A 23,581-nucleotide genomic window follows, 5' to 3' on the forward strand; every position below is an offset into this window, starting at 1 on the left:
AGAGATGTGGGAACCCTGGCGGCTTGCCTGCTGAGCTCCCGCGGCCAGTGTCTGCAGCCAAGGCACCGTGGCAGGGAATCCTTTGTGCTTAGCCTGGCCCTGAATACGTGGGAGACTTGGCAAGCAACTGACAGACAGCAGGCTGGGTGAATGCTGGCTGTGATGTGGGAGGTGCCCTGGGCACCCTGAGAGAGGGCGGATAGATGGACTTCAGCCTCTGGCAGTTTCTGCTCCAAACCAGAACAGATCAGACAGTTCCAGGCCCACACAGAGCCCACTCAGAGCTCTGAAGCCATTTCCTCCTCTCTACGGCCCCTCTGTCCATCTTTCTGCACTCTGTTCTGCTTCTTCATCGAGTTGCTTTGTCATGGCCACCTCTGTCACCTTGTGGCAATACAGACATCTGTAAACTTCTCTGTTCATTGCTCGCAGGAAAGTGTTTGTGACAGGGCTTCCTGTAACCCACAAGACCCTGGGTCCCACCTCCAGGACACCCAGAGAACTAACCGCTAGTGACCGTGGAACCCTCAACTGTTAGTTGAACACGTTACCACACACCTCTTCAGACACTCTGTTGATTTCTTCAAATTTAAAAGAGGATTTTATTTTGCCAATGATCTTATTTATTAGTTGCTGATTGACTTTAAAAGATATTTGACAGTTTCATAATATGTGTATCATATTTATCCTCATTGTCCCCCTTATTCCCCTGCTGCTTCCTTGAACCCCTTACCCTCTCTTCATATCTTTTGAAGTGCCTATGACCCATTGAGTTGGGTTAGTGTTGTTTGCATGAATGGACAAGGAGTTTTTAAGAGGAACACAAACAACTTAGCAATAGCTACAGCACTGAAGAAAATGGCTCCCTTTCAGTCATGAGTTTCCAGTAGCTCCTCCAATGGAGCCTCCTGAGCCCCACGCCTGGCCTCAAACCCTTGATTCTCCTATGTCCATTTCCCAAATTATGAACGCAGGTGGTCAGCACCTCATGCCATTTCAGGGATACCTTTAACTTCTACCTACATACCACAAATATATGAGCCTCTCACATCGTCTGTCTTGACCTCTTTCCTCACTGTTGCCCATGAACTCCAGCCTATTTTGCAGAGAATTAGAGAAAAATACTGACCAACTAAGAAAAAAATATGCATAAAGTTACTGCCTTCAGTTCTTAAAATGTCAGTGTCTTCAAAGGCAAAATGGCTAAGGAATGCTTCCAGGTTAAATGAGATAAAAGCTATGAACTGAAGTGCAGTGTGTACCCTGGTGTGAAGCTTAATCAGGGGAACCTCATATAGCCTCAGAGACGATTTGGAGAAATGCAGAAATCTGAGCACAGCCTGTGTATTAGATAACAGTGTTTCTCAATGGTACATTTCACTCTCTTTGCTCTGGAGTCATTTATCCCAAAGTTCCACAGGAAAATGTCTGGTTCTTAGAAGGTACAGGCTGGGGATGAAGAGAAGAAATATTGAAATGGCGGTGACTCAACTCAGAAGGCAGACTTAATGGGGAGATGGGGGAGTGTTGACGATAGCTCACTGTATTCTAGAGCTTTCTGTAAAATGTAAAATATAAGAACTGAGTTCAGATCTCAGCACCCATGTAAAAATCCAGGCATGGTACCCGCTTACTTGCAACCCCGGGGCTGTGGGGGATCGCTGGGGCTTGCTGGCTTCCAGTCTAGGTCCAGGATCAGTGAGAGACTGTGATAGAACACGACGTCCAACGTCCTTCCAAGGCCTCTGTGTGCATACTCCAGACATGAAAGAAGAAAAAAAAAGTGTGTGAAGAGGTGTGTGGTAACGTGTTCATCTAACAGTTGAGGGTTCCACGGTCACTAGTGCTTAGTTCTCTGGGTGCCCTGGAGGTGGGACCCAGGGTCTTGTGTGCCAGCAGGCGTCCTTCCACAGAGCTATACCCTCAGCCTCTGTATTTCTTTATGCTTCTTTTGAGACAAGATCTCATCAAGTTACTCACACTAACTGGCCCTTAAATCATTCTGTAGCCCAGGCTGGCCTTGGACTTGTAATCCTCTTGCTTCAGCCTCCCCAGTGCTAGAATTATTACAGCTGTGTCATTACAGTAGGCTACCAGTCACTGTTGAATGATGTTCCAAACATTTTTATAGGTGCGAAAGTCTGTTCTGTTTGTACATGGATTTTCCCATTTCACCCTCAGAACAGCCTGGGATCACAGAACCCCTTCATACTTTTTTCCAGTTGAGGAGCAAGCAGTAGATCCATGCCTGCTGATTCCTGTGAGATTACTGAGGGCGACCCAGCAAGATTTTAACTACAAGAAGCACTTTACTTTTGAGTCTGAGGGGTGTTTGCTCCTTCCTAAGCTGCAAGGTGAAGGCTGCTGCAGTTATGCTCACACCTACAACCCCAGTGCCTGGCAGGAAGGCCAACAGTTCAAAGGCAGCCATGGCTGCATAGCAAGCTCTAGGCTATCTTGGGCTACAAGGGACCTCGTCTCAAACAAAGAACACTGGGTGGAGAGGCAGCCTGGGCTCATGTCCTGGCTCAGCCACGTAACTGCTGTGTGATGTTGACGTTGATCCTCTCTGCCATCCTTCTGTTCTTTTTGTGAGGAAGTAAGTGAAGTATCTACTTCGGAGACTGTTACGGGATTTAAAGATGTTTTATATGTGCGAAACTTAGGACAGGGCTTGGTCCACCGGTAGTGATGAGGAAATGTGCACTGCCTCTGCTGTCTCTGCGGTCACTGTGGTCATGTGATCACACCGTCCCCTGAGGGCCAGTGATGAACAAGCCCAGAGAGTCCTCTCCCATGTACAGGGCCTGCTTTGTGGTTTTCGACCACCATAGCTGTGTGACACAGTGCCCACTTCCAACACAAACGGTTGCTTTATGGTTCTGATGGCATTGCCTTAAAACTCCTAGTATTTTTTTTTCTTTTTTACCTGAGAATTTGACTGTTGTCTTTGGCACTAGATCTCACATGTCATGGTCTCTGGCTTGCCTGTCACATTTCATCTGCAGTCGGGAAGCAGGGAGAGATGGATGCTGGCACCTGCTTTTTCTCCTTTTTATTCAGTCTCTGATGCCAGTCCATGCTATGGGCCATCCTGAAAATGTCCTTACAGACCTGTCCTGAAGTGTGTCTTCTAGGTGATCCAAATACAGTCAAATTTGACAGTCAAGGTTACATATCACACAAAGCCCCAGTGTTAGCTCTTAGGGTCTCATTTATATCACATAGTGTTAGATGTCTTCTACATACTTAAACTGACGAGTCACTAGGACATAACTGCAAAACAGATATTAAGCCTCTGGGGTTGCAGGCCTAAGACTGACTCTGGAGTTCTGTAAAGAACTCTGTGTATACACATCTGTTCAGTAGGAGGTTCATAGACAACCTCACCAGAACCTCCGAAGTTGGGCCCTGGAGAGCTGGCATGAGGCCCCTGCATTGTGTTTGTTTTGTTTTATTCCCCTTCCTTAATATGATCGCTCCTTAAAGGAATCAGAAACTGGAGTATTTGCGGTTGTATTCCTGGGTCTTCTGGCTCTTTGGAGAAGAGATAAAGGAGAAGGAGCCATTTGAGCAGTCATCTGGGTCCCTCCCAGGATCTGGAGAGCAAAGACATCACTGTGTGAAGTCAGATGACTTTTGGTCATTTACTTTGGTCTTCCTGTTCTGATGGAATAGAAGGCAGAGGTTTTCCTACCTGTTTCCACAACCTTTACTCAGGTCCTTAAAACTAAGTATTGTGTCTCGTGGCAGTAGGTAGTCAGGAAATCCTAGTATCTAACAATGGATGGATGGATGGTTGGGTCAATGGGTGAATGGATGGATGGGTGGGTAGATAAATGAATGGATGGGTGGGTGGAAGAGTGGATGAGTGAATGAACAGACTAAAGGGAAAGATCTATACAAAAAATGTAAACCGGGAAATGACCCATGCTGTACTGGGCTGAGGCGTGGCTCAGTTGGTAGAGTGGTTGCCTGGCCCTGAGTATGACCCCTAGCACCACACGAACTGCATGTAGGGATATACATCTATAATGCCAGCATTCAAGAGGTCCAGGCAAGAGGAGCAGAGGTTCAGGGTTACACCCACCGACAGAACAGCTTCAAGGCCAAGTTAGCTACATGAGACGGTATCTTGTCATTTAAGTTTGTAGGTAGCCTGAGCATGGTAGATATTAGCAACTGTGAAAACTGGAGGGTGAAGGGTGAGTACAGCCAAGGCTATTCAGGCCTGCTGTGTACGTGAAATCTTTATAACAAATAGGCACACCGGCCCATGCCTGTAGTTATAGCACTTGGGAGGCTGAGGCGAGAGGATCACTATGAGCTTAAGGTTAGCCTGGGCTACAGAGTGAATTTTAGGCCAGCTTGGGATTCAGAGTGAGGCTTTCTCAAAAAAAAAAAAAAAGAAGGAGAAGAAGAAAAAAAGAAAGAGAAGGAGGAAGGGGGGAGGGAGTGGGAGTGGGAGGAAGGAAGGAGGAAGAAAGAAAGGCAGGAAATGCAGATGAGTGGCATCTAACCCAGTTCTGAAGGTAAAAAGGCTCTAGAAGAAAGAGGTGAGCAGACAGGGAAGGTGGTTCAGCTAGTTAAGACCCTGCCTCGTAATCATGAAAGTCTGAGTTCAGGCGCCTGGCACTCAAGGAAAAACTGCTGTGCTTTAACAGCAGGGCTTGAGGAGCAGAGGCAGGAGGACCCCTGAAGCTCACTGACCAGCCAGCCTAGCTAATCAGTGAGCTCCAGCTTCTGTGAATGACCAACAGTCTCAAAGCTGTAAGGCTGAGAGTGATGGAGGAAAATAGTCGTCGTTAACTTCTAGCTCCACATGCAAGTGCACGCAAATGCACATGGCACTCACACACATGCACACACCCACACATACACAGCTGTAGGTCACATACACGTGCACAAAAAAGAAGAGGGAGAAGATGCCCAGGACTCTGTCAGCAGGGACTGTGCGTGGAAGAGACCTCACCACACACGGTGCTGGTTGAACAGCAGATGACAGTGCCCACACTGTCAGCTCAGGTGAGACACACAGCGAGGGGAGATGGGGACTAGGTGTGTCCCACTAACGCTGTGGCTTTATCCTCAAGGTACCTGGGAGACAGCTCATGTCCAAGCAAGAGAGTGACTATGTTAGTTTTACAACACACAATCAATCAATCAATCAATAAAGGAGTTTAATGAAAGCCCTGAAGCTGGCCCTCGTAGCCCCTCTCCCTCCACCTGGAGGACCACTAGGGACTTCAAACATTTCCCTGTGATTGGTTTAAAGGTCTGCTTTACTTCAGCTGGCAAGCGTCAATCAGAAATACCAGAGGGGCATTTCTCTCAAAACCAAGTTTGGAACTAGCCTCCTCAGGAGCTCTGGTAGCTGTGGACACGTTGATGGCCTCCCCCATCCTGGAAAGAATGCTCCACAGCATAAATTCTGTCCCATTTTACTTGTCTACATACTTAGCTCAGTGTAGTTAAGTATTGGAGAAAAGCTGATTCTTTTTAACAGAGACAAAGGTAACAGAGGCTGGCCTTGAGCGCTGATAACCAGGAGCCACCTGTGGCCAGCCTCCCCCAGACAGCTCCATGGCTCAGCTCTCAGTTCCCCCTATTCACCAATTCCTGTTTACCTCACTAAGCAAACCTGAACTACACAACTCAGAAGACTGTGGGCGGCCCAGTCATAACCCTTGAATGGTTCCAGCCACCTGCTTTCTGCTAGCCTATGTGAAGGCTCCAAGCACCCGCTCAGTGGCTGGATTGAATTTTGTGTCTCATGCAGAGAAGCCACAGGGAGGTAGGTCCAGGCCGAGGATTTTCTAAAGACCCAAGTACCATCCTGGTGGCCCGAGTGTTTGGCAGGTACCAGATGGCTGTTATGGCCACACCAAAAGCAATGAATAAGGGCAGAAACAACCACAAGCTTCAGGATCAGACACTCCCGCTATCCTTCCTGGGCCAGCAATATCGCTCAGTGGATAGAGAGCTTGCCTGGAATACGTGCAGCCCACGTATACACCTGGGAAAAAATCGGTAAAATCCGATGCATGCAAACATGAGGACCCAGGCTTGACTCCCCAGACCTTGGTGGTGGGATCGGGGGCACAGACATGGTACCTCGTACCCGTATTCCCAACACTTGGGAGAATCTCTGGGGTTTGCTGGCCAGCTGGTCTAGATGAAGTGGTGAGCTCCAGACTCAAGGAGAGACTGCTTCAGAAAATAAGGTAGAGAGAGATTAAAGACCTGACAGGGACCTCCAGCATGCAAGAGGCAACCGTGCACCTCTCACCCCTCACCCCACACACACCACACACATGCGTGTGCGCGTGCACACACTGAAGAAGACAAAAGGAAAGAGCCGATTCTATTACTTCTCCAGCTCCGAGGCATACATCCTGGAGTGCACGCTCTCACTTTGGAGGACAGGAAGTGCATCTAGGTCTTAGACTTCAGACAACCACAAGGCTAGTGGTGGAGAGTCTCAGTATCGAGCAGAACCCCACAGTCCAATGCAGCAGGCCAGTGCCGAGGCTGAGGCCCAGATAAGGGGCTGTCGCTTCCCCAGCCTCCAGCAGCACAGGTTGGAGGAAGACTCTATCCCCCGATGTGAAGCAGGGCAGTGAGCATGGGGCTTTATTCTGGAACCTATGCTTGTCCTAAACCCCAACACTGAGCAGAACCCAACAGCCAGGCCCATGCCTGTTGACAGAGTGTCTAGCCTCACCCTAGACCTGCTGAGATGGACCTGAATTTCTGTGAACATTACCTTCAGCCAGCTGCAGTGGCATTGCGCCATGAAAACACAATGGCAGGCAGGCTACAGCACCCCTGGTCTTCATCCCATCCCTCTGGGGCACTAGTGTTGTCAGTGAACTTTGGGTACAGTGAAGCATTGTTGTTTTGTTGGCCATGGGATTGCTCACCCATCTCTCTGCAAACTCCATCACAGCACCAGGATCTACGTGGGAAAAGAAGAGGGAGGCAGACACCAAGTCATTGCTCCATTCAGTTGAGGGTGAGCCAGCTCCTCTGTGGTGGTGCTCAGTGTCTGAGCATGGACCCCACCCTAGCCTCAAATGGATGTCTGAAGTTAGAAGAGCCTCTTTAGAAACACCCCAGGCTGTCCTTAATAACACCCCAACTAAGATTCAAGGCACACCTGGATATGGAGCCCCTTAACACTGAAACAGTAACATCACAACACAGACTCACATCAGGCCTGCACGTAAGCATACTATCTAGTGCTAAAGTACCAGCAGGAACCACAGATGGGACAAGCAGTGTGCCTAGAACATCAGGACAGAAACAAATGAAGCCAGGACAAAATGACTAATCCTTCAATATACTGCAGTCTTCACAGGCCAGTATGCAATAAAAACTTCAAGGGAAAGGCTGGGGGTGGTAGGGCAAGCCTTTAATCCCCATTCTTGGGAGACAGAGGCAGGTAGATCTCTAAGCATTTTAAAGCAGCCAAATCTATATAGTGAGTTCCAGACCAGCCTGGCTACATAATGAGATCCTGTCTCAAAAGCAACAACAACAAAACAAACAAACAAAAACTTCCAGGGAGGTCTGACAATACGACTAACTATGTAAAGTACCAAGCCTGATGACCTAAGTGTGATTTCCAGAACCCACTTAGAAAAGGAGAGAACCAATTCCCAAAAGTTGTCCTCTGAACCTCCCTCCACCCACCCCCGCAAATAAACAATGACTTTTACTTAGTGCATGAAGCAGGACACCAGAAGTCTACCAGAAAGAGGCTGATCTATATAGTTTCTCAGAGAACTTTATTCACTTATTTTGCTGCTTGTCATAATTTTAATTTTTTTAAATATATAATTTGAATTATTTTATGTTTTCTGGTGTTTTGCCTACATGTAGGTCTGTGTGAGGTCTGTGTCAGAAGCCCTGGAACTGGAGTACAGACAGGTGAATGCTGGTAATTGAACCTAATTTTCTGGAAAAGCAGCCAAAGCTCTTAACCTCTGAGCCATCTCTCCAAACTCTAGAATCTTTTCTTCTTCTTCTTCTTCTTCTTCTTCTTCTTCTTCTTCTTCTTCTTCTTCTTCTTCTTCTTCTTCTTCTTCTTCTTCTCTTCCTCCTCCTCCTCCTCCTCCTCCTCCTCCTCCTCCTCCTCCTCCTCCTCCTCCTCCTTCTTCTATTCTCTGTGTAGCCCTGGCTCTCCTGGACTTTCTTTGTAGACCAAGCTGGCCTCAAACTCACAGAGATCTGCTTGCCTCTGCCTCCTGAGTGCTGGGATTAAAGGAGTGCACCACCACAGATGTTTAAAACTCCCTCTCCACTTTCATTCACTGTCATGTCACATCTCACTTCACAGAGCAGAACAGGCCAACATTCTGGTTGCTGTGACCACAGATCTTGTACATGTGAGTAGTTTGCTCTGAGATGACACAGTGCAAACAGAACACATCCAGAGGTCATGACTTCTGGGTTGTCTCCACTCAAACAGTTGATAATATTTTTTTTTTTTGTAAATATTTGTGGGCATAAGTGAAACCAAGCTATACTATGAGAGAGAGGATTTTTTGGTTTTGGTTTTGATTTTTTGTTTGGTTGGGTTTTTTGTTTGTTTTTATGTTGTTTTTTTGTTTTTTGCTTTTTCAAGACAAGATTTCTCTGTGTAGTCTTGGCTGTCCTGGAACTCATTCTGTAGACCAGGCTGGCCTCAAACTCATAGAGATTCACCTGCCTTCACCTCCCAAGTGCTGGGATTAAAGGCATGTGCCACCACCACCTGGCTGAATTTATGACATTTAACAACAACCAAAAAAAAAAAAAAAAAAAAAGCAGAGACAATTAGTACTTCATAAAAGAGAAAACAAAAATATTGTGATTTAAAAAAAAAAGAAAGAAACTGGGCTGGACAGTTTGCACAGTGGTTAGGAACACTTGCTGCTCTTACAGAGAAACCAAGTTCAGTTCCCAGCCCCCACATCAGGCAGCTCACAACCACCTGTAACTCCAGCTCCAGGAGATCTGGTGTCCTCTTTGAGCTTCCTCTGGTACCTTCACTAACACATGCATGTATACACACAAACACACACACACACACACACACACACACACACACACATGAATGCACACACAATTAAAAATAATTTTAAGAAATTAAGTTTTAAAAGAAACCAAGCAAATAAAAAAAGAAGGCATTACAGAAGGCATCAATAGTAGACTAGATCAAACAGGAAAATCAGTGAGTTCCAAGAGATACTCTTTGAAAGCACACAATTTGAAAGGGGAAGAGCAAATATGAATAAAAAGTTTTGAGGGCTTTGGTACAGCATCAAAAGTGCATGTATTCAAGTTGTTGGGGCTCAAAGGGGACCAAGAATGCCAAGACAGCTTTGTAAAGAGGTAGTAACAAAACAGCTCCCCAAATTTAGAGAGATTATAGATGCCTAGATAGGACCATCAATGGGGACACATACATTCAACTCAACTTAGTCTACTGCTCTAGTCTCATTCCTGAGGCTGTGGTAAAACACTACGACCAAAAGCAACTTAGATGGGCAAAGGGTTTGCTGGGCTCAAGCTTCTGTGTCTCAGGTTATCACTGAGGAAGTAGAGGCAGGAAGTCAAGTAGGACTGAAGCAGAAACCGTGGAGGAAAGCTGCTAGTTGGCCCCCACTGGCTTAGTTTAACTGGCTTTCTACACAGCCAGTTAACCACCCACAATGGGCGGAGTCTGCCTATAAAAGTGACCAATCACAACAGTCCTCCACCTGATTGGGCAACCCCAAATTGAGGCTTTTTCTCTCAGATGATTCCAAGCCTTGCTGGCAATGAAAGCGAACGGACTTCTACCTCAACAAGTAATTAAGCTCTCAAAGGTTAAAGACAAAGGCTTGTCAAAGCAACAAGATAAAGGAAACGACGCGTGAGGGTGTTTCATTTAAGCCATCCGTAGACTTCCCGGCAGCAAGGAGGAGAAAAGATAAGAGAGTCCCAATGTTGAGGGAAAAAACGAAACAAGTGAACAAAAAGAAACCCTACCAACCAAGGTCACAGTGCTCTGCAGAGCTGTCTTTTAGAAAGGAGGGATAGAAGAAGGGATTTAGAAAATGACTCAGCCAAACAAAAGCCAACATGGCCACCAGAAATACAAGAAATGCTAGAGTTTTTCAAATTTAAAAAAGTAAAAATCAGTATGGAGAAAACATTGGAAGATGCAAACTCCCTGGTAGAGGTGGTGCAGTGGGTCAGAGCTGGAGAGGTGCTGCAGTGGTTAGAGCACTTGCTGCTCTTGCAGAGGACTTGGGTTTGGTTTCTAGCACCCACCCCCTTCTGTAACTCCAGTTCCAGGGATCCAGTGCCTTTCCTCCCTTATCTCTTTTTTGGTCGGGTATTTGGTCACACCAATAAGAAAAGCAACTAATACAACAAACTAGCAGTAAAGGACCAACTTACGCGTATACACTTTCCCAAGACTGATTTATAAAAAATAGAAAACTCACCGGGCCCACATCTTTAATGCCAGAGCTCAGGAGCCAGAGATAGGCAGATCTCTGAATTCGAGGTCAGCCTGGTCTACAGAGCAAGTTCCAGGACAACCAGGGATAGACATAGAGAAACTCTGTCTTGAGAACAAACAAACAAACAAAAAGAAAGAAAGAAAGAAATAGAAAACTTAAACATACCAATAACAAATAATGAGATTAAATCAATAATGAAATGTCTCCTTTCAGAGAAAAGCCTGGGACCAGATGGCTTCACTCTTAAAGTCAACCAAACATTTAAAGAACAAATAATAATTCTTTTTCAACAGCACCAAAAACAAAACAAAAATAACTGAAGAGGAAACAAGTCTCCCAAACCTGTTCTCTAAGGCCAGCATTAGTTACCCTGGTACCAAAACTAAACCAGGACACAATGGAAACTAAAGAAGCTACAAGCCACTCTGCCAAAAATCTTCCACAAAACACTGCCAGACTTTTCCAATAGTACGTGAAAAGAGTGTCCACCCTGATGGAGTAGTTAGGAGGCATCCCAGAAAAGCAAGAGTGGCTCAGTACACTCCAATCAGAAACTACAGTGTACCACAGCAGAATGAAGAACTGTACGCTTGTCCCAGGAGATCCGGGGGGAAACTATTGAAACTCAGCATCCCGTAATTAGGAAATCCAGAGTAAATTAGGTATATAAGGAACATACTATAGCGTAAAGCAGGCTGTGTGCAGCAGGCTGAAGCCGACGTGCAGAATGGGGGAAGTACAAAAGTTTTCTCTGTAAGACACAGAACAAGACACGCGTGGTCACTTCCGACACTTTATTTCAACAAAATGAAAATTCTAGGACATGATAAAAAAAAAAAAAAAGAAGCACTCAGCAGGATCTGTGTCGGAATCAAAACCTACACTAAGAAGGTCACAAGATCATATGAGAGGCCTCTCACTGCACCTCTAGGAGGCAGAAAAAAAACTGGGCAAGAGAAAAAAATTAAGACTATCCAAATGTAAAGGTTGCAAATCACATGGTCATTGCTTGGAGGTAACATGGTCTTCTAATATATAGAAAACACTAAAGATTACCAAAAAATACTAGAGCCAATATATCAATTCAGCAAAGTTACTTATTTCATGCTGTACATTAGCATTTCTCTTTTATGTTCGCACTTTGAAATATCTGCATTTTTTAACATTACGTATTTATCTATTTTGTGTGTCTATATGTATGTGGGTACACATGTGGAGGTCAGAGGACAACTAGGGGGAGTTGGTTCTCTCTGCCATGTGGGTTCCAGAGATGAAACTCAGATCATCAGTCTTGGTGGCAAATAAACCTTTTAATTAGTATGTATTAAGTGTAAATAGTGACGGCCTTTATGAAGATAATATTTCAAACATATCTACTATGTCATATTCAGATGGAGATTGCACTGAACACACACATGTGTATACACACATATATACATGTATATTTATGTTTTATATAAAATCTGGAATTCACAAATAAGAAAAAATATGTCATATTTCTGAGTCTGTCTTATTTTGTTTAACATGATGGTCTCTAGTCCCTCAAATTTCCTGCTAATGAAATCTTTTAAAGAATGTTGCGCATGTGTACATTTCCTTTATCCATTCCTCTATTGACAGGCTGATAACTTGGCTATTGTGAGCGGTGCTGCAGTCAGCATGAACGTGCAAGTGTTTCTGTGGTTTGTTGACTAACACTCCCTCTCAGGTAGACACCCAGGAGTGGTGGGCTGGTCTCAGGTAGACACCCAGGAGTGGTGGGCTGGTCTCAGGTAGACACCCAGGAGTGGTGGGCTGGTCTCAGGTAGACACCCAGGAGTGGTGGGCTGGTCTGAGGAAGACACCCAGGAGTGGTGGGCTGGTCTGAGGAAGACACCCAGGAGTGGTGGGCTGGGTCTGAGGTAGACACCCAGGAGTGGTGGGCTGGTCTGAGGAAGACACCCAGGAGTGGTGGGCTGGGTCTGAGGTAGACACCCAGGAGTGGTGGGCTGGTCTGAGGAAGACACCCAGGAGTGGTGGGCTGGTCTGAGGAAGACACCCAGGAGTGGTGGGCTGGTCTCAGGTAGACACCCAGGAGTGGTGGGCTGGTCTGAGGAAGACACCCAGGAGTGGTGGGCTGGTCTGAGGAAGACACCCAGGAGTGGTGGGCTGGTCTGAGGAAGACACCCAGGAGTGGTGGGCTGGTCTCAGGTAGACACCCAGGAGTGGTGGGCTGGTCTCAGGTAGACACCCAGGAGTGGTGGGCTGGTCTGAGGTGGTTCTACTCTTTGAGGAGCCTGCATTCTGACTCCCACAGCAACTGAACAGTTTTCTATTTCCACCAGCAGTGTGAACAGGCCCCCTTCCCGAACGCTTGCTGTATTTGTCACCCTTTGTTTTCTCCATGGTAGACATTCTGATCAGAGTAAGATGAAATGTGCGTTTCTGGTGCCAAGGATGTTGATGGGTTTTCACTTTTATTCCTCATTAGTACTCAGGTTCTTCAGATATTAGTCCCCTCAGATATGTCACTAGCACATTTCTCCCATGAACAAGATCTCTTCACTCTGCTGATTGTCTCCTGTGATGTGGAGAAGCTTTTCAATTTCCTGCTCTCTCATTTGTCAGTTCTTTGTTTTGTTTCTTTCGTCCTGGGAGACTTTTTGGAAAGTCCTTTTTTGGGCCTGCATCTGAAAGTTTTTCTCTGTGCTTTTCTTTCCCAGCTTTCAAGGTTCCAGGTATTTAACAGGAAAGAGGTCAGTCTGTTTTGAATTCATTTTCATCCAGGGTGAGAGGGAAGGATCTGGCCGCCCTGCCTTCCCTCCTTGGGGATATTCCTTGCTCTCAGTGTGTGAGAGAGGCTGGCATTTCTCCAGTGGATTCTTTTGACACTTTTGAAAAATCAGGCAACTGTAAAGGTTCAGTTCGAGGGCAGGGTTCATTTCTACATCCCACAGTCTATTCCAGTGCCCTGGGTTTCTGTTTTTGTGATAGTAGCCCTGTTTGTTACCTTGAGTATGTGACATAACTGAAATCCAGTATTGTAATGCCTCCAGCACTTTTCTTTGGGCCCGGCATTGCTTTGCTATCTGCTGTCTTTTGTGCTTTTGTGTAAATTTTATGATTGTTTTTCTAGTTTGGTGAGAACGGTGTTGGAATAGATATGGGGATCACATTGACTCAGTAGATCCTCTTGTTAACACAGCCATTTTCACTGTATTATTCCCTCCAGTGAGGCTTCTATAACCCAATACCACATTATCTGAAAAAAAAAAAAAAAACAAATCAAGGAAGCAGTCCTTTCATGGTAGCTACAAAGACAAAACGTGTATGAATAAGTTTAATCAAAAGTCAGACGATGTCTAATGCACACTATAAAACACTGATCAAAGAAACTGAAGAGGACACAAATGGAGGAGCCCACATTCATGAATTAGATAGAAACAATAGTGGTAAAATAACCTCACTACCTGAAGTGCTCTACAGATCAAATGCAATCCCTAACAAGATCTGAACAGTGTCTCCACAGAAATAGAAACAAACACAAGCCTGAAATTTATATGCACACACCACACCCACAGACACACAGACACACACACAGCAACCTCAAGATAAACAACAAAGTAGGAGTTTATATTGCCTGACTTCAAACTGCACTGTAGGGCTGGGGTGGGGTTCAGGGATAGACCCTGTGCTTAACATTCACAAAGTCTTGAGCTCAGGAACTGAAGACATAGCTCAGCAGTCAAGAGTGCATACTGCTCTTGGAGAGAGCCCTCGTTTCCTAGCACCCCTGTCAGGCAGCTCACACCTGCCTGTAACTCCAGCTCCAGGAGGATCCAATACCTCTTGCTCCTGGGGGCACTGCATTCGTGTGCACATAGCCACATACACGCACATATATGCACATCACTTAAGACAATAATGATATTAATAATACACCTTTTTAAAGCCCTGGGATCAAAACCCAGGATCCACACACAGACAAATAATATTATGCAAATAAAAAAGGATTATGAGTCTTCTTTGTTGTTCTTTTAAGGAAGGCAAGACTTGGAAGGTTTTTCTGTGCTACACCCTTGGGTCTCCACTTCACTATCTCTCTGTTCCTATATAACGAAATGTTTAAAGAGTTGATGAAAGCTAGAGGAGAAAAGGTGAGAAATCACAGATTACTATCTGGAAAGATGGTCTCACCATGCAACTCTGGTTGGCCTAGACCTAACTGTGCAGACAAAGCTGACCTTGAACTCACAGAAATTTCCCTGCCTCTGCCTTTGCCTCCCAAGTGCTGGGATTAAAGGTGTGCACCACCACACCTGGCTTTTTTTTTTTTTTTTTTTTTTTTTTTAAGATTCATGAAATATTTTGTTTCCTGAAACTGCTTAGTACCACAGAGCTTGTCAAAGGACCAGGTGCAATGGTCTACCCACGAAATCCCAGCACTCTGGAGGCAGAAGCAGGAATATTGTTGTAAATTAAAGGCCAGCTTGGTAGACCTAGTGGGCTTTAGGCCAGCTAGAGCTACATACCAAGAAAGAGTGGACTGTCTTAGATTTTTTTCAAGATGCTATAATAAAATGCCATTGATTTGGATGCTTTATAAAAAACACAAAGTTATTCCTCATAGTTTTGGGGGCTGGAGTTTCAAGATTTAGACTGGGGTACTGGTAGATCCGTGTGTCTAAAGGACCCACTTTCTGATTCATGGCTGACCAATTTTCCTCAGTGTCCTCACATGGAGAAAATATCTCTCTGAGGACACTCATCTCATTTGTATGGCAGATTCACCCTTGTGACCTAATAAACTTCCAAAGCCTCCACCTTCAAATAGGATCTGCAGGCATAGCCTGCAAGGTGTGGATTTCAAGGTGAGGGTAGGGGTAAAATGGAAGGGCAGTGATGTGATAGGGTCATTATATTTACAGCTAACCTGCCCCCCTTCTGCCATAACTTCACTGTCTATCGCTGGGCGGCCTTGTGTGAAAAGCAAAACCATGTCTCCTCCTGGCAAACAGGGACAGGTACATTCAGAGACCAGAATCAGAGATGCCATGTGTGGATGTGTGCAGCCTTGATACAAACGTGTTGCTCTGGTCTCACTTTTGTTGCTACAATGAAATACTTGTCTGGAGTCACCAGGCTCTTCTACCTGCCCAGCTGTGATTTGCTGCTCAACTCCGGGCTCTATTATTCTCTCTCTCTCTCTCTCTCTCTCTCTCTCTCTCTCTCTCCACCCCTCGGCTTTTTTAGAAGCCCACCCTTGCTCATTTATAGAACACTGTTTCTCTGTCTTTACACAAGTCCCTGTGAGATTGTAAAACCCTGCAACTCCATGAGGCCAGCAGAGGGAAATTGCTCACTGTAGAGGGAGGGAGCATCCCTGCTTTAGCAAATGCAAAAGCACATTCCCAGACCTCTCCTGGAGCAGGGAAGGTGATCCGAACTGAAACTGGTGTTGCAGGCCACCTTCACTTCTCTGAATGAGGCCCTGCTAACCATCTGCAGAGACCCAGGGCTCTGCTTTATTGGTTGCCGTGGCGACCCCTGGCCTTGAGGGACACTTGGCCATTGTGTCCCATTGAGTCTGCAGGAAAGCTGCCAGCTGCAAGTCAGGAAAGGAATGTCCCCAGACCCTGCCAGCACTTTGTTTTAGACTGCATGAGATAGAGGAATGAAAGAGAACATTCTGAAGCCCCAGAGAGGATGCAGGGAAGGGGTGCAGCTTTCAAGACGACAGTTCATGCAAAGATTTCCTATGCAAAGGGCCTGAGCAGTGCAGTGAAGACAGGTCAGAGGCCATCTTCAAGGGTTTTGTCAAGCATTTAGTGCTTACTCAATGGCTTGGCAAGCAGGCATTGCTTCTGAGGCAGGTACATAGCAGAAACCTGTGTCCCAGGTCTCAGTTTCACACTCTGGCCTGTCCACAAAGTAGGAATATTTGATTTGATCCCATTTTATAGAGGACAAAACTGAGGCACAGAGAGGTTACTTAACATGTTTGAAGTCACAGCGAAGGTGACTTAGAATTAGAAGAATTAAAATCAGGGATGAGAGAAGCTGTCTGTGTGTGCGCACCATGCCGGGGTTTGCATCTGTTATTCTCCACCCTATGTTTGTTTGTTTGTTTGTTTGTTTGTTTGTTTTGAGACAGAATCTCATTGTGTGATCCTAGAATGCACTGTATAGACCAGGCTGGCCTCAAACAGAGAGAGATCCATCTGCCTCTGCCTCCTGGGTACTAGGACTATAGGCCCTGCCAGCCTGGCTCCACCTATTTCTGAGAGGTCTCTCATGGAATATATAGCTCTCAGATTGGGCTAGACTGGCTGGCCAGTGAGTTCCCGAGATCCTCCCAGTCTCTACCTCCCAGTCCTGGAATTACTGATGTGCTCAAAAGTGTGTGACTTTTACTGTGTGTACAGTGGCTTAGAGTCGGGTCCCCCAGCTTACGGTGCAGGCCCTGTGTAAGCTGGCTGCTCTCCCCAGGCCCTGGGGTGTCAGCCTTTTGAAGGGTGCGAAGAATTGGGAGATGTGGTGGTATCAATGGGAAAGACTCTGGTTTTCTTCACAACACCACAGATCTCCACTGCAGATGGCCACCCCAGAATTCATTCTCTTGTCTCCCTGAGACACTTGATTTTCAGGGAAAGAGTCCTGGTGTCCAGGACCTGTGGTCATCCTATGTAGTTAGCAAGAGTTGTGCACTTGTGGACAGAGCTCTTCCACTGCCCAGGTAGCACAAGTGAGGTGCATGCTTATTGGTTTGAGTGGGACCTTGATACAGCCTGGCACAACCAGGGCCACAAGTCTCTGGCCTGGCATCTGTAGAAACTTAGACGAGCCCATTACACTTCTGAGCCTGTGAGCTGAGGCAGATCCTGCTGACAAATTAAGGTAGATATCAAAGGCTGGGGAGGTGGACCAGTGGACCAAATTTTGGCCTAGCATGCCTGGAGCCTTGGGTTCAGTTCTAGCATGAAACCAGTGGTGGTGGTACACAGCCACAATCCCAGCACTCAGGAGGTGGTTTCCAGGTCATCCTGGGCTACCTAGAACCCTGTCTTAAAAAGAGAAAAAGAAAATCCTTGAATGTGGCGGGGAAGTAATAAATGTGAGTGGAGGCCTTTCTTTGCTCCTGTCGCTGTCCCTCAGAGTAGATACCCTTCGAGGGTTTTGTTGTTTGGGTGTTGTTTGTTTTTATGTGATCCTGGCATTGTGCTTACCAAGCAAGCACTGCAAGGCTGAGTGACTCCGCCAGAGCAGATTAGAAGGATTTGAAGTGGAAGAGGTGGTTCTGGTTTTTTACCCTGCCGTTTTGCCTGAATTCTTCTCACCTTGTTGATCAGAAATTTGAACCTATCCCCCTCCAGCTCACTCTCCCATTGCACAGGGCAGATAAGCAGAAGCACAGGAACCAGTTAGCATTTTAATTAAAGGAGAGGGGATAGGAGGGGTGGGCAGGCTGGAGGCAGCAGCTATCAGGATGGACCAGAATCTTCCACGTGGCTTGGTGGAGGGGGACCAGAGTTACCGCAGAGCCACTGCTCAGCTGCAGCTCAAGTTCTCTTGGTCTGCCAGGCACTCTGATACTCACCATGCTCTTAGTTGATTCTAGATTTCTCTTTTGTTTCTGGTCACGCCAAAGGAAAAGGTCCCACTGATTGTTAGCCTGTCTATCCTCAGCTAGTTTCCCAGTCTATCCATTTGCTCGGTTGGCTGGGTGGGGAATGGAGGAAGGATGTGCGTTGTTTTGTGACAAGGTCTCATATAAAGCAGGCTATCCTAGAACTCAAAACATATCTAAGAATGACCTTGAACTTCCTCCTGCTTCCACCTCAGAGGCCCTGGACAGCTAGCCAGCACCACCAAGCCTAGCAGTATTGGGAAAGAACCCATGGCTTCATGTACACTAGGCAAACTCTACCAACTGAACTACCTCAACCGCCCTGGATTTTCCCATCCATCACATTCACATCAATGGAACTTCTACCACGCAGCTTTGTTTGCGGCATGTCTGTCCTTTGTTCGTTTCTATGTTTACTCCTCCACTGATGAACTGGATCATGCTAGCCCCTCGGCTATGGCGAACAATGGTGCAGTGAGCAGACGGAATGGCGTATTTAAGTCCTGTTTTCAATTTCCTTGTTGCATAATGTCTGAGTGGAATCTGTTACTTGGCAATTCTGTTTAATTTCTTGAGGAACTCATAGACTTTTGTTGTTGTCTTTAATTAGAGTCTCTCAATGGAAGCCAAGCTGGACTTAGTCTCCCTGAGTGCTAGGATGACAGGTGTGAACAGCTATGCCCTCGTTAGGAACTGTTAATCCCACCAGTCGAGAATAAGACTGCTACCACAATTTTGAGCCAAATCTGAAGCAAGTTTTAATTAGATACTGGCCAGGATGACGGACTCTGCCCAGGTCCATTCCAGAGTTCCCAGGAAATGGTGACAAGTCACATTTTGCGGAGGCTTATAAAGATGGATCCATCAGGCTGCGTATTTCCCACCAGGTCCAATCTGAGGCAAGCACACACCATGTGGTATTTTCTGCCTGCATGCCTCCCGCCCACATCCAATCAGGGGCAAGCATACATCCTGGCGTACCTCCTGCCTACAAACCTCTTCTACATGTGATCAAGGACATCCTATGCAGTTGGGTCAAACAGACTTGTTTAGGGGAGTGGAAGCATGTGACCTATTATCTTCCATAAACAAGGGCCTCCAGCATTCCAGAAGGGCCTGTCCTTGGGCGACTGGCTTACAGATTAGAGGCATTTTTGCTTTATGGTTCTCTTAGGCACAATAATTAAAACTGAAAACATAACCTTGGCTCTCACAGAACCTATAATTCTGAGGCAGTAAAGGCACTTGCAACAAAACCTGAGAATCTAAACTCAGTTGCCAAGACCCATATTGTGGAAGGAGAGAACTGGCTTTTAGAGCTTGTCCTCTGACCTCTACATTTCTGTATAAGCATGCCATGCGTGGGGGAGGAGGAGGAGGATTTTTTAGGAAGAAGCCATAATTCTTTTATTCATTTATTGATTGAGATAGGGTCTTGCTATATAGTAACCCTTACTGGCCCTAAACTCCATAATCCTGCCACAGTGTATTAGTTTTTTTGCTATTGCTATGGTAAAGCACCATGACCAAGGCCGCTTAGAGAAGGATGGGTTTATCTGAGCCTGCAATTCCAGAGTCCATCACCGTGGAGGTGGGAGACAGCAGGCAGACGTGGCTGGAGCAGCAAACTGAGACCTCGTATCCCGGGGCATGAAACAGAGAGCAGTTGGAAATGGTGTGGTGTTAAACTGTCAAAGGCTGCCTCCAGTGGCAAACTTCTCCCAACAAGCCCACACCTCCTAAACCTCCCTAAACAGTGCCACCAACTGGGAACTGAGTGTTCAAATACATGAACCTGTGGGCACATTCTCATTTAAAGCCTCACAGAGGGGCTCTGTCCAGTTCTGGAATTACAGATGTGTGCATCATATAAGGGCAGAACCCAGATGTTCGAGCATCCATGCCAACGTCAAGACTCAGGGCCATGGAGCTATTCCCTGGCCTGCTCTAGCTTCTCCCCCATAAAGGAGTTCCACACAAGCCTATTGCATGCTAAGGGTGACTCTGTGATGAACGAATGTCCTCTGCTACTCTCAGGAAATCTGGTGGCAGCTAGGGAGCCTAGTGTCCTAGAGATGTCTCTCTGCCGGCAGCCAGAATAGGCACTGTGCTTGGGGTCGGCTCCAGCAAATCCCTCCCCTCCCAGACTGGCCTTGCACTCAGGGTCCTGCTGCATCGGCCTCCCAAAAGGTGAGATTGCGGGCGCACTGCCATGCCCAGCCTCTGCTTTTGTGTTGTGTGAAGTTCATTGCTGACAGTGAACTGGAAACCTTTTATATGTGTGCCTTGTCCAGTTATTTTAAGAAGTTAATGACAGGATGAATAAAGCAGCCTAGTACATTGAATTCTCCCCTTCTCTGATCATAGTCCCTCTGCCAAAGAATTCTGAGCGTGTTTTACCCGTTTTTCTTCCTCCTATGCCCACATGATTCAAGTGCCTTGCCTATAAGAGCTGCTTAATTAACTCTTGTTGATTGAATTAGTGGGTAAGAAAGTAAGTGAACAGGGACTCTTCTGATTGTTTAAAAATATACCGTTGAGAATGAATGGCTGATGGAGATTGTTCTGTTAAGAAGTGAGCCTCAGCTGCAGGGCACCAGAACGTCACACATCACTAGGACGTGTTTTCCAAAGTGACTTGTCACTGAAAGTGCACGGGTGTGACACTTTTTAGGCTATTCAAACATTAACGCTCACTCTTGCATTCTCAAAAACATATTATTTATTTTTTTTTCATTAAAATTAGATTAATTTCATTTTATTTTATGGAGTGTTTTGCCAACATGTATGTACATGTGCTACATATGTGCTCGTTGCCTGAAGACCTTAGAACCCATGGCAGCAGATCCCACGGAACGAGTTACCAGCGGTTGTGAACTCCCATGTCAGTGCTGGGAACTGAACTCAGGTCCTCTGCCCGAGGATCTTGCTGAACCGTCTCTCCAGCCCTTCAAAACATATTTAAAGAGAAAAACTTGAACTATGTGAAATCTCAGTGCTCTGAGACAAATGGCCTTAAGTGAGAGGCGGTGACTGCCTTTTCTACATAGTTACTCTGCTGCTGAATTAATGGCTTGCCTTGAGTTGGATATATTAGAATCAACTTTTTAAAAACTAATTAAATTGTCAAGAGAAGAATATGCTTTCTAAGTTAATTCGTGGTCACAGTTTAAAACCTACTGTTTTCTCTCTACTTTTTTCTCTTATGAAAAGAAATAAAATGGAGTCTCTAAATCACTTCCTTTTTGAGACAGGATCTCACAATGTAGCCTCTAAATGGCCTGGAATTCATGATGGAGTGTAGGCCCCAACTCACAGAGGTCTGCCCACCCCTTCCTCCTAAGCTCTGGGATTAAAGTCATGAGCTGCCATTCTCAGCCTTGAATTACACTGGCTTTTCATTTCTTCAAGCCCTGGATCTACTGTGGCTAGGTTAACTGAATTAATTAGCCTCTTACAAGTAAACCACCGTTTGGGGGTCAGGAAGTCCCATGACCAATGTGGCCAGTCCTGAGAGTGGCCCTTCTCAGATCTGAAATGGGGGGAGGATAGTTGCTAGACAGCTGAGCAGACAGTGTACTCCTTGGAGCATTTCAGCCCACACTCACAGGACAGCCGTCCCACTCAGGAAGTGTTAAGGTAGGTCTTCAGAACTCAGCACAGTGAGCTCTGTAATGGATCCCCCCCCCCCCGGAAACAAAAGATAAGGTTGCACAGAATCCACTACTGCCCAGTGTCCATCAAGAACTCTGTCCACAAACAATAAAACTACTCCAGCTACTGCTGGCAAGTAAAACAAAGGTGGCCAGGCTGCAAAGAAACTTCTACACTTGCTTACAAAGGTATTGTTCAGGTAGGAACTCCTTCCCCTTATTCCTCATGTTTCCTTTTGCACAGGGGACATCCATGAAGGCAACACCACTGGCTTTCTTCATTTACAGAAGGGACTTAGATGTGCTACTTCACCCAAATTTTTTCATGGATTTAAGGCTTAAACTCAGGTCCTCATGTTGCATAGCAAGGACTTTGCCAATTGAACCATTTCTCTGGGCCTCTGTTTTTCCATCTAGAAAGTGGTATGCTCATCCTGTCTGGAGTGTGGAAGATGGAAAAAAAACATGTAAATTAAAGTGTATATTCAGTACAAAATATATTTAATGAAAGAGTATTCTGCATACAGCAAAGGAATTTATGTGTCCTAAGGTTTAGAGTGCAGTGGTGTGTTCCCCATGGGTGTAAGTCTGTGTTCTTGGTCTCTTTCAGGACAGCAGCAAGTGAAAGGCGTCCTCTTTCTGAAGAAGGGAGTCATGGCCTTCTTGTTAGTCACCCGACGGCTGACCTTTAGCTCCCAGAGAAACCTCTGCCTCTTTGCACCTGGTAAGCCCCCCAAGGTCCTCAAGAGACATGGTGCAGTTTATGGTCAGAGTCCTTGAGGGTAGAAGGATCTGCTGGCTTCTTTTCTAGCGTTCTTCGGTGAGACTGTCTCTGTTGGTACCCACTTCGTCACCTGTGACCACAGGGGACAATTCTCAAGTAGGAAGGGTGTAGAGCCACTTTGCTCAGGATTGGTAGCCTCTAAGCATGAAGGACAGAGAAAGGAGGCCTCAGTGTTGTGGTTAGTGCCAAGGAGCAAAGAAAACCACAGAAGTGAGTCTGGGGCAGCGAGTGTACCTAAGGGGCAGGGTGCAGCCCCTGTGTTAGGAGCTGGGTACGCTAGGTCCACATTTTCTTTCTCTGTGAGATCGGGGTGCTGAGGAGATGACTCATCAGGTAAGCACATCTGCTGCTCACACAGTACCCACACACTCAGCTCACAACCACCTGTTACTCTAGCAAGCACACACACACACACACACACACACACACACACACATACCTGTAAGGAAAGTTAAGTTTAAGAAGTGAAATGACTGCACAGGATGGAACAGAAAGCTGGGGCAGCTCATCTTGCTGCCTTGGGAGGGGAGCATGCCTGCTTTCCTACAACTTCACTGGCCCTGACTTTTCCCTTTTGGAATCTTCATTGTTTTTGCAGTGTCTAGATTTGTTCACATGTGCTATTCTGGGGTGGCCTTGTCAGAACAAAGCTGAGCTCCCGGGGCCACCTGTATAAGACTGAGGCACCATCTGGGGCTGATCCTCCCTGTAACTTGTCAACAGGGGTTCCCATTTGTCTTCTGTCTTACAGGATCCAGATACATCAGTCAAGCTGCTGCCAAAGTTGACTTTGAATTTGATTATGATGGGCCACTGATGAAGACAGAAGTCCCAGGGCCTAGATCTCAGGTGAGTCAGCCATACCTGAGGCAAAGACCCAGGAGGCAGGTATACAGGCAGCTTTGGGGCACTTTCAGAATCTCCACTAGAGAACAAACTAGGCTGTTGTGAAGGCTTCCAGAGTGTCTCGTGTCTGCTGTGATGAGGATGTTGCCTAACAGCCAGCCACAGACGGGGACGTGTGGCATCCAGATTGCTCCTG

The 23,581-nt window shown here is 46.2% G+C and overlaps 1 protein-coding gene across 2 annotated transcripts in view; it reads left to right on the forward strand.

Moving 5' to 3' along the window:
* Abat (4-aminobutyrate aminotransferase) overlaps nt 1-23,581 on the forward strand; it is a 96,006-nt gene that overhangs the window by 27,309 nt on the left and 45,116 nt on the right. Inside the window, exons 2-4 of one of the 2 annotated variants that reach the window (XM_060364156.1) lie at nt 7,885-7,932; nt 22,366-22,479; nt 23,291-23,388. In XM_060364156.1, coding sequence (XP_060220139.1) covers nt 22,410-22,479; nt 23,291-23,388 — 168 coding nt within the window. In that variant the 5' untranslated portion in view covers nt 7,885-7,932; nt 22,366-22,409. The remainder of the gene's footprint in view (nt 1-7,884; nt 7,933-22,365; nt 22,480-23,290; nt 23,389-23,581) is intronic. The other variant, XM_021644985.2, reaches the window with a different exon arrangement.

This window comes from Meriones unguiculatus, chromosome 11 (assembly GCF_030254825.1).
Source record: "Meriones unguiculatus strain TT.TT164.6M chromosome 11, Bangor_MerUng_6.1, whole genome shotgun sequence".
NCBI lineage: Eukaryota > Metazoa > Chordata > Mammalia > Rodentia > Muridae > Meriones > Meriones unguiculatus.